The 12,054-nt window shown below is 43.0% G+C and overlaps 1 protein-coding gene across 6 annotated transcripts in view; it reads left to right on the forward strand.

Moving 5' to 3' along the window:
- The first annotated feature begins 4,882 nt into the window (after nucleotides 1-4,882).
- pax2a (paired box 2a) overlaps nucleotides 4,883-12,054 on the forward strand; it is a 32,702-nt gene continuing 25,530 nt past the window's right edge. For 2 of the 6 annotated variants that reach the window (XM_056610191.1, XM_056610194.1), the window contains exons 1-4: nucleotides 4,883-5,521; nucleotides 6,078-6,080; nucleotides 6,883-7,048; nucleotides 7,953-8,150. In XM_056610191.1, the coding sequence (XP_056466166.1) occupies nucleotides 5,479-5,521; nucleotides 6,078-6,080; nucleotides 6,883-7,048; nucleotides 7,953-8,150 (410 nt within the window). In that variant the 5' untranslated portion in view covers nucleotides 4,883-5,478. Of the gene's footprint in view, nucleotides 5,522-6,077; nucleotides 6,081-6,870; nucleotides 7,049-7,952; nucleotides 8,151-12,054 lie in introns of all 6 variants that reach the window. The other 4 variants (XM_056610189.1, XM_056610192.1, XM_056610190.1 and 1 more) reach the window with 2 other exon arrangements.

Here is a 12,054-nt window from a genome sequence, read left to right on the forward strand (position 1 = left end):
AAATAAAAGGAGCTAGATTTTGTCTCATAATAATATGATTCAGTGCCAACTGAAAAACATAGGCCTTGAACACATCAGCTTCAAAGGCCTATTTTAATATTTTGCTTGCAATTTATATTCCATCATATTTGTTTTAATTTATAGATCACATCTGCTGTATATATTTAAATGGCAAGGTGGTGGCAGAGACAATCCACCAGAGAGTTGGCTGACATCACCCCTGCCCAAGTTTTTTCAGAGGTTAAGTGCATTGGCCTACTCACTGATAACAACCAGAATTGATAGCATACATATGCACGAATTTGGCAACACAATGGGTTTTACTGGCAATTTCAATAGCCTACATCCAGTATTTAACTATCAGTGGTAATTTGGGTTAAACTTTGAGATGTACAGCTTTTATAACCGTTTTAATGGCCTTTTTTTTTTTTTTTTTTTGATAGGCCACCTTCCTTCTTGTTTCATACAGCACCTGCAACAACCTATGCTCCTTTATTTCTACTTCTCCTCACCTTTATCAATTCCTAGTTCATTGGAGCAGGGCTACTTCCTTCTTTTTTTTGGTCGTCTAAACCGTTTAGTTTTGGATGATCGCTCAAAGATTCTGACAACTGGCGGAGAGAAGCTCGACGCCCAGCCGGGGAGGGAGCGCAAGAGGCCGGAGAGATCTACTGGGCTGCGTCGCCGGGACGGACCATTAGACAAGGGAAAGCAATGCCTCACAGCGTGGTCGATCAGGTAAGGATTCCTCGCTGCCTCGAACCTCTCCTCCTCCTCCCCTGCACGCCCAACACAAACCGTGTCGACGTTTGTTTGCCGGTGTCGCTGGGGCAGTGTTTCGTCTGCCTGTCCGTTTGGTCTTCTGATATATGGACTAGTTATGTGTACGCCTATTAATAATAAAGATATATTAGGCTTTGTGTTGTGTTGACATATTATTTAATAATAGGTTGACAATAATGACAAATAATGAAATAATAAACATTACTCACATTTGTTCAATTTTATTATTAGTATTAGGCCTATGTATTAATGATGAGTATTATCATTAAGCTATAATATACAATTATAATCATATCAATAATAAGAATAATTACTATTATCATTATTATTAGTAATAATGTTATTATTGTTAATTGTATTATTTGTAGGCTATTATTATTATTATTATTATTGTAACCTGGTGATGTTGTTGACTTTGTTATTGCCACTATGCATATATATTATTGTTATTATTATGTTATTTAAATTCAAGAATATCACAAGAAAAGCCTACATCACCTTATGGGGATGGGGGCTTGAATTGGAAAGCAACAACAGTCGAAACCGCTGTAATGATTTAATTAATCACTACGAAATTAAAAGTAAGTTCAAAATCAATCTCTGTTGGTGTCGATGATGGAGTCAAATGTGATACCCATCTGTTCTCGTTATAAAGCACATGAATAAGCAATTTAAGGACGCAGCTGATATCCTGCAGTTTGGCAGCGTCTCCCCATATGGCCTTCCTCAGTGGCGGGAGACGCTAACGCTGGGAGATGGAAGTGGCTCTTTGATATAACGTCTCATGCTTTGGCTATAGGCCTAATGGAACAAAGTGTCGCGGGGAAAGAGTGCACATAGCCCCCAACTATTGTTTTAGGAGGACAGGGAATATCACCGGAGGTTTCATTCATTTTCTCAACTTTTTGTGATGTATTTATTATAAGAATAATAACTATGTAACTCAGGGAGTTAGGCCTACGTTTCATGAATGGTTCATGATCTGTATCGGCCTGACTTTTCAGCATTTGACAATTAAATTGAGTAGTATGCCCAGATATAAAAATCAAATTAGACTACAGGTATATTGGAAAAAAATATCGTTCACCCAATTGAACTTTCCCCCCATCAACAAGAAGGTAAAAGGGTATTTTGAGGTGTAGAATCTGCTCAGGGGGTCCACAGGGCTGTTCGGGCTAAATATAGAGAGCGTTAGAGATTGTTGACCCGAAGATGCTTTGACAGCGAACAAAAGCTGGAGAAATTGATTTGGCTTACCTTTGTTAGAAATTCATCATTTCTGGGTGCGGGCAGTAAATAGACCGCACCCCCCAGCCCCACCTACCGCTTTTCCTCAGCCTCCACCTCCACCACCACCTTCCATCGCCTCCAACCCCATGACACTTCTGAACACTCGTTGAACTTGCACATTGTATCTCAAATGGATCCAGCGGTTGAACGTATTGGCCTACAAGAACATATATGTAGGCCTATCTCTAAATTCTCTTTATTTTTTTATTCTTACCCCACATGTCTCTCTCTGCCCACAAACGGTGAGGTGTGTGGCATACGTTCGTGGGGTTTGAAATGTTTGAAAATGATTTTGTGTAATTCAAAAAGAAGCCATATTGCACTTTTCTATTCATGCCGGACAAAACCGTTTTTTATCCTTTCATCCTATGGTTAGGCCCTGTATCCAAGAAGGGTTGCAGTATTACATTATTATAAGGCCCGGCAAATTTAATCGAAAAAAAGAGCCAACAAGAGCCTTGCTAAATCCGCGGTGTGTCAGATTTTAAGGGGGTGAAGTCAAGACTAACAGTTTCTTAATTATCACGCCATTTGTTTTGCTATACTTTGACATGGGGGCGTTGTCGAAGCGGTGCAAAGGGTACGGGGGCAAATCGGGGTGTTGTGGGGAAATAGCAGCAGCTTTAGGGCAGGAGTGCAGCGACGTGTGAAATTACAGCCCATGGTCCTACACGGTGTACCAGAAGCTTCCTCCAAAAAGGCAGAAACAAAAGAGGAATCGTCCTCAAACTTGTCCAGAGGGTGAAATGCAACACAGATCCTCTTTCTGTTCCTGGTAAACTCTGAGAAAATGTGTGTGGGATTCGAAAAATAATGTCATAAGAAAGAAAAAAATACTAAGAAAAATATTGTAGGCCTATTACAATTTATAATATTAGTATGTATTGTTATCATTATTATTAATGGCATTAGGATTAGTAGTAATATAATTATTATTATTAGTATTATTATGATGTAGGACTATATTGTTATCAGACATATTGTTAGGGTTTCGATTTTTGTAAATAATTATTTAAATAAATAGGAATATCAAATAATGCTAAAAATTATTATTATTATTATTAGAATCATTGTTATAGGCTATTGATTGTAATAATGATTATGATAATAATACTAAGTACTTTGGTTCAGATTTCTGGTTCTAAACAAACTCATTCTGATTCCTATTGAAGACGATATATTTATTTATTTTTTTTGGACCTGCAATTCCTATCTACGCTTGAAAGTGGTAGGCCTTTAAGCGCCTTCATTACATTTTAAAGTTATATAAGGGGTACAGTAAAATAATTTAAAATAAAATAAGCTAATAAAGAAGAAAGGAAATAATCACTAAACCCAACATGGCAAAAACATCCTGCAGCTTTTGTCTAATTAACAAGAGACTATCTAGGATTTTCTGCGCATGGATTTTGATCTAGGCCTACTTATTTTTCGATGAGATCAAAAATGATTATCTAACTAGGCTACAGTTGGCTTATGCTTAACCTTTGACCAAACCCACTTCTGATCAACATCATGTACCGATTTATAGTTCAGAGGAGCTGAGTGCGGATCATAACCTACGAGCGCCATCTACAGAGCGGTTGTGATAACAGCGCTTTGCTGGAGCGCAAGAGGGAATTGTGTGTGTGTGTGTGTGTGTGTGTGTGTGTGTGTGTGTGTGTGTGTGTGTGTGTGTGTGTGTGTGTGTGTGTGTGTGTGTGTGTGTGTGTGTGTGTGTGTGTGTGTGTGTGTGTGTGTGTGTGTGTGTTTGCGTGTGTGAGTGTGCGTGCGTGCGCGTGTGTGTGCGTTTGCGTGTATGCGTGTGTGTGTGTGCGTGTACGTGTAGATGTGTGTGTGTGTGTGTGTGTGTGTGTGTGTGTGTGTGTGTGTGTGTGTGTGTGTGTGTGTGTGTGTGTGTGTGTGTGTGTGTGTGTGAGTGTGTGTGTGTGTGTGTGTGTGTGTGTGTTAGAAGATGAATCTTTCGCATCTCATGGCATAGTAGATATAGGCCTATCAATTTTATAGTAGGCCTTAAGAACAATTGAACAAATTGGACTGAAATGAAATTAAAACGAGGCCTAATGCTGTGTGTGACAGGACGACACAGAGTGAGCGTGGTACTCCCATGTCATTCCAGTTAACTTTACTTCGTGTAAGAACACGAAACATGTCCCTGCTGATACATTTAATTAAAAATAATACAAATGTATTGGAGACTACTGAGTCAACTTTATCAGTGCAGATAAGTGCAGAAAAAACATATAGGTTACCATGGGCTGCTGTGGTGAGGCCATCTCAACAGAAAACAATGTAAGCGAAATCTTCTATTCCTTTTTTTTTTTTAAAGACCCTGTGCAATTCCAACAGGCCTATCTGTTCCGGACGTTGTACAACAACCACACCGAGCCCAACAGCCTGACCACTGCTCTTCCTCCTGCCATTCACCTGCCTTTATTTCTCCTTGATTCTTTCACTAGAAACTCTCATCATTTCGCGTCTCGTCTCCCTCCCCGTCCGAACTGTCGGATGCAGGAACCTCCTCGTTTGAGCTGAATTTTTTTTCCTTTTTTTTACGTGAGCGAATCACAAAGTGTTGGAATCTATTGCCTTTGTCTGACAAGTCATCCATCTCTATGCGAGGGATCTTTGGGATGAAGGGGAGGAGGAGGAGGAGGAGGAGGAGGATGGTGGTGGTGGTGGTGGTGGTGGTGGTGGTGAGGAGGAGGAGGAGGAGGAGGGTGAGGAGGAGGAGGGGGAGGAGGAGGAGGGGGGTGATCGGTGGGGAGACTGCAGCTTTTAGAAACACACACAAGGAGAAGGCTTTCATTCTCAGCCCAAAGCTTCGTTTAGGCACAGCCCATTCTCGAGGAGAGGGGGGACAGAGAGGTAGTCTCGGCGTGTCCATGTTTGCTACTGTCATCTCCGCCCCTATCTGATTCAACGCGAGCCCGCCAGTCTTCAGCCAGCGTCAGGAAGGAGGAAGGATTTTTTTGTTGGGTGGGCTGCCGCAGATTCGCGACCGGAGAAACCCGCGGGAGAGACTCGGCTATAACCACGGCCCCTCGACTTGAACCATGTCGTTTAAAGACAAATAACCGGGTGACCCGCTTTCGGCGCATGTTGCTGCTGGGACCCGTGAGCTCGGCACAGGCGTGGGTTGCGCTCTGCACCTGACAGACCCTCCGCACACCTTACACTCCGCGACCAGAGTTGTGGGGAGAAAAAAACAACATCAACAACAAGGGAGGAAAAACTTGGTAGTTTTTCGAGAGGTCCTCTCTGACCGAGTGCACCCTAAGGACACGTTACGCGCGGACTTGTTTTGAAGCTTTACGGTGAAGCATTTTTTTTACGTCTTTAAAGCTGAATTACCAAGGCGAAACGGCGACCTCAGTCGATTACCTGTCGTTCCTGTGCTATCCCATGGATATTCACTGCAAATCGGACCCCTTCTCGGCGATGCACCGTGAGTCGAGTCTTAGTTTGCCCCTGATTGTTTTCTGCATGAAACGCCTCTTTATCGTGTTGTTTTAAATAAATAGATGTGTGGATGGAAAGATTGTTTGTGCATTTAGGTTTTGTAGTGGGACAGCGTGCTTCAGGCTGCATCTTATGTGTTTGCTTGCGCTATTATGTTATGTTCTATTTGGACACGTTTAAATTCGTTTTCGCTTATTTATCTCCGAAAAGTTTCAAAAGAATGAAATTAAAATGTTTGAGTAACAGCCCAGGTTTCAGCCGACGTCTATTAAAATCCACTACACGGTGCAGCCCTAGGCTACTACATTGTTGAAAGATAGGGCATTTTAGTTTGGTGGTTTGAATAACTGTATCCCTGCATAGTTATACTATTTAAGCCTATCATTTGTAAAATAACCTGTGCTTCCACTTTATTGCTTGATGGTTAATGCAAATAGTAGCAAGCCAACTAGGCCTTTCAGAGAGTGTTACAGTTGGGAAACAATTGACTGTAAAAGCAAAAAGGAGCCCCCTATTTAAATACAATGTGTTCAATACCTCAGCTGGCCCTCTGAGGACGCACGGCTGTTTGCAGATTAATATAACCGTGTGAACGATCTCACCCCAAAAAGACGCATAATGTAGAGACCATGTTGAAAAATGAAGAACTGGGGGAAGGTGAACAAAATAGGAATAAAGAAAATGTAGGCTATTTTTGTGTTTTTCTACGCTATATTTGTAAAGCATACCAGTGCCCCGAGTAAATTATTTATCCCTTTTCATTCGCCCTATCGGCGTATGTAATATGAGTTATCAAAGCTCATTTTAAATTATTTACAATAATTGTGCAAGGAAAATTAAACAGGTTGAAACGTAAGCTGGGACATGTGGTAAGGCTGCAGGGGACGTGGTGCTCAGGGAAGATATTGTCGACCTACACCGGTTCCCCCTCAGGAGAAGTGGGCATTAGTACGGGAGTTAATTTTTCAATAAACAACTATTTTAATGTGTACAATATCCTATATATAAACATGTTTTTATTCCTGAGAAAAGTCCTAAATTGGTACATACATTGGCTTTCATTGGGAGATCCTCAAAATAATAATAATAATCATGATAGGCTACCAACTGCAACTATTATTATTATTTGATTATTATCATTATTATTACAATTATTATTATTATTATTATTATTATACGATATGCTGTGTGTTTTTATATAGTTAGCGTGTCGACATGCGTATAGGCCTATGTGTGTGTGCGGGCATAAATATATATTTTTATGAATAAGGTGATTTAAGCGCCCTGGTGTCGTCTGTATGTATGTAATGTTGTATTTGTTCTTCCGTCCTGCTGTATCCCATGTAGGGCATGGCGGGGTGAACCAGCTCGGCGGGGTGTTTGTGAACGGCAGACCCCTGCCTGACGTCGTCAGGCAGCGGATAGTCGAGCTGGCCCACCAAGGGGTCAGGCCGTGTGACATCTCCCGACAACTGCGGGTCAGTCACGGCTGCGTCAGCAAAATCCTCGGCAGGTAAGGGACCCGGTCGTCCGCAGGCCCGTGCAGCAGACATAAATCTAATGTGCACACCCTGCTCTGTTTTAGCCTCGGTCATCGCTTATCGCTGGCCATGCTTTTTTTTTTTTTCATTTTTCTTTTTGCTTGAATACAGAAATTCTGTATCCAACATTTTATATCGATCACCCTCAGCATCCCTAGACAGATAGGTCTGGACCTATATATCTATATACATATATTTTAAGAAAAAAAAGCCTGACAAGAAAAATATATAATTTAATTTAATTCCGTCCCAATGTTCAGTTCCTTCTATTATATTTTTAGGACCACAGAGATAAAGAGATAATTGTTTGAAATATTTCTTTCAGCTATCAGAAGGGATTTCAGAGGTATTTTATTTCCTATATGTGGAATGTTTGTCACCAAAATGTACTAATAGGCCATGGTGGCATGTTGTGCATGCGATTAAAGCTCATGAGGACTGATAATACTTATGACTCCAACTTTCCTTCGTCTTTTCTCGACGGTATTTGTCCCTGGTCTTCTCATTGTCTATAGCCTTCCAAGTGTAATTATTAATTATAGTGTTGTTTGGAGAAAATAATTCGTCACTGTTCATTCATCCACTAACGCTTGAGAAACAGAAAATCTGCTTTTTGTTTTGAACGTAAACTGTTAGGTAAAGCCATCTCCCATCCGAGCAGATTATTAGGCTGCATACCTTCCTTTATCGGAGCAGCCTTGCACATGTAAAGAATATATATTCTGATCGTTTCTCTCCACTAATTAAAGTGATTTCATACCAGTGCACAGCGAAAACTCAATCGGACGATAAAAAAAACAGATTGAACACCTTTTCTCGTGCCATTTAAGAACAGCTGTATATCGCCTTCATTCTTGCCATTATCTTCCTAAACAGGTACTACGAAACGGGCAGTATTAAACCCGGGGTCATTGGGGGCTCCAAACCAAAGGTCGCGACTCCCAAAGTAGTGGATAAAATAGCAGACTATAAACGACAGAACCCCACCATGTTCGCTTGGGAGATCCGGGACCGGCTCCTGGCGGAGGGGGTCTGCGATAACGACACCGTCCCGAGCGTCTCCTCCATCAACAGGTAGGTCCCCCGCGCCACCGGCCGCTGCTCCTTAACGCGTGGCCCCGAAAAACCAGTGTATCTGTATAGGGCCTCTGTCTAAGGCGCGCCCATGAATGGAATCCAACACACACATACACACCCACACAAAAAAACACATACAATGATACAATGGTATGGGGATGATGATTATAATAAAAGACAAAGACAGATTAATCATTCCGTAATTAAAAAGCGTTAATTGCCATGTGAAATAAATCCATTGAGCTGTGCGGTGGGTTGGAGTGAGGGGATAGGGCCATACCAAGAGCAGCTATTATTCGGGGTGGTCTCAGAAGTGCAATTCAATCCCCCCGCAGCCCCACCGCAGTCAGCACCGGGGATCTAAGGTTGAGGCCACGAAAATCACATCTGTCTCGATAAAAACGGATCGATAGCATGTAACCAGATCCAGCGGCAGAGGGAAACACCCGGCCCCGACCGCTCAATAGACGGACCACACTGCGCCAGAGAGGCGGGATGTTTTCCTGTGGCCGACACTCGCTTTGTTTTCACATGGGTGCCGCGTGGGACCCGGCAAACAAGCACCGAGTCAATGTGGACCCATGTACGATGGAATGAAGGTTATAGTCTACGACTCGGCTGCGTTTCGTTTGGCATTGTAGCACATTTTTTATTTATGAGAAAATATATTTTTTAGGTGCATAAATCGAATTGATATAAAAGTAGTAATAATAATAATAATATAATTATGATGGTTATTAGTAATAATATTACTATTGATAACAGGTCATTTTAGTTAATATCATTAAAATTAAATATCAATTCGGTTATTCCAGTTCCCTTCCTTCTCCAAGTGGAGCGAGACTCTCAGACCGGATATTTGGCGCGTGAAAGCCCCCCCCCCCCCAACGGACGTGCGCGAGGTGAAACAGCGCCATAGGCCTTCCGTGCGCGTGAGAGTTGTGAACTTTGGTTAGGAGGCAGCGTTCCATAGAGGTGGTCATCACCATTACATTTTAATGAGCTTGGGATGGATCACAACTCTACCCTCATAACACATTCTGGGAGAAAAACGACATTGTAAGAAAATCGTAGAAATTTGGGTGCAATTAAAAAATATATTTCACCATGGGTTCTGCTTTTCAACTCCTCTGCATGATTCGGGATAGGATATATTTAAGTTAAGAGGACAACACGTGTCTTTTATTTTGAAAATGCATGACCCTTTTAAAGAAAAAAGTGTTAATTTAACGGGAACCTTTTTATTCTAACTCTACTTTAGCCTACTTTTTTGCCATACAGTGTGGAAAGCTATGTGATTTCTCATGCAATTTATGTTTGGGTTTCATGGAAAGGGGAAATAGAGGCCTCATTTGAATCAAAGTTAGCAAGTTAGACGTGTCAACTTAAATACTGCAAGTTAATTTTGCATTTCTATTCCATTATATTTTATAGACGTTTTGCAAGTTCTATCTTTCTATCTATCCATCTTTCTATCAATCTAACCATCCATCTATCTATGCTCATTTTTCTCTACTTCTGAAAGGAGGAATATGTATACTTCAGTTGGGGTGGATGAGAATGGATAGAATAGAAAAAAGAGAGAGAGTCAGGAAATAAGCAAAAAAAGGACCCATTCTCGGTGGTCTCTCTGTGGTTGGTTCGAGGCAGTGACCTTTGCCCTCCTGACTAAAGAGGGTGTCCTGCGTTAAACACATTTTCCTTTGCGTGAATTATTAAAGCGATTACACAGACAGTGCTTCGGCCGTTTGTTTGTTAGCCGCAGAAGAAGGAATGTCCATGCCTGCCACACACACACACACACACACACACACACACACACACACACACACACACACACACACACACACACACACACACACACACACACACACACAACCACACGCACGCACGCACGCACGCACGCACGCACGCACGCACGCACGCACGCACGCACGCACGCACGCACGCACGCACGCACGCACGCACGCACGCACGCACGCACGCACGCACGCACGCACACACACACACACACACACACACACACACACACACACACACACACACACACACACACACACACACACACACACACACACACACACACGTGGAGAGAGGCAAGCCCAGGGTCCTAAGCGGCTTTCAATCATATTGATTCACATTTTAATATTTCTTTAGGGACTCTCAACTCCCTTCCTGCCTCCCCCCCCTCCCCCCCCCCCCCGCCCCTCCAGCCCCCAGTAGCGACCACTATAGCCATCCAGGCCTACGTCGTTAATTTCCCCTCCCACCACCCCGCCCCACGCCATCCAAATTGCTTATTCAATATCAACAACGTGGACTCGAAACAAAGTCCTTCAATTTACGAGCCCACCGGCCCCGCTATACTTCACGCGGTCGGCTAACCGCCTTGGTGAGATGTGGGGGAAATTCAAATCAAATATTGATATTGTGTGGATGTTGGTGCCTGCTAGTTTCTTACTTGGGGGCTGCCTGAAGCAGTGGCGGCAGCAGCGTTAGTAGTAGAGGACACTTGAGCTGGTGGAGGAGAAGGAAAACCCCCCGAGGGTGTTAACCCATACCTGTCCCATTCAGGATGGAGAGCCTGGATGCTGCATGCACTATACAATGTAAAGTATTAAAACGTGAGCGGCCGGGGGTCGAGGAGGCTGTCGTTTTTTAGCCTCTGGTTGGGATGGGCGGGAGACCCGGGAGATAGTTAGAATTTGGGATTTGGATGTTGTTTAGTAATCGCGTATCTGTCAATCAAAGGGTAATCCTAGCGCTGGTATTACAATATCTTCCCATGGGATCGATTGCGTTTGAGTTAATTTACAGCAAGTCCTGACACTGAATTAATCTTTTGTTTAAATAATTAGAAGTATGGAGAATGATATAAAAAAAGGAGATCCCTGTAGGCCTATATATAAAATATATAATACAGCTCTATATTATTTTGCATTGAATAAAAATTTGATCCCATGAAACGCCCCAAACTATATTTAGAAATCGTGTTTTAAATCTTTGATAATCACAAGGGAAAACATTGGAATCCGGATTACCATGTTTCCTATCTGTTGTAAACCGTATTATATATCGCTCATGATTTGCATTGGTTGTTTCTCTCATGGCTGCCGACCTAATCGATAGACTCGGATCCTGAGTTAACTATAGAGGCTCTGGCCGGCTGGCCGAGTGATCCACTCAAACACTGATCCAACCTCCACACATCTGCCCCCTGTGGTTAGAGATGTGGATATGAGAGAGAACAGCGACTGAGAGACAGAGAGCGAGGGTGGGAGAGAGTGGGGAGAGAGAGGGAGAGAGAGAGAGAGAGAGAGAGAGAGAGAGAGAGACAGAGAGAGAGAGAGAGAGAGAGAGAGAGAGAGAGAGAGAGAGAGAGAGAGAGAGAGCATGGATGAGGAGAGAGGAAAGTGGGGAATAAAAGATCAGGTTTGAGAGAGATGGGGAACAGGAATAAAAAAAAAAGGGAGAGAGAGGAGAGAAGAAAAGAGAGAGGAGCGGGCGAGGGACATTATTAGAGCCGGCCAGGTAGACCCACTGAAGCCCATCATTGAGGTGAATTGGTGTGATTTCATGCTTTGTTTGCAAGATCATTCAGTCCAAAGTGCAATGAAGACACCCTTTATATCACATCTCTGCCGTGTGGGGAGTTTATCATATCACGGACCCCAGAACGGAGCCGGATTGAATCCACAATCACAGCGTCGGCGGGGGAAGGGGGGGGACATCCCTCCATTCAGCCCCCTCACAGGAGGGGACAGATTACCCCTAATGCCCCAAGATTGGTTATTTGTGACAGGTACCCCAGCTATACCAACCCCCGCCCCCCTTCTTGCGATGGGAGCGCTTGTACACACGTTTGGGGCATAAAGTGGACTTGATGTGCCACATTTAAGAG

Source organism: Gadus chalcogrammus, chromosome 15, assembly GCF_026213295.1.
Source record: "Gadus chalcogrammus isolate NIFS_2021 chromosome 15, NIFS_Gcha_1.0, whole genome shotgun sequence".
Lineage (NCBI taxonomy): Eukaryota > Metazoa > Chordata > Actinopteri > Gadiformes > Gadidae > Gadus > Gadus chalcogrammus.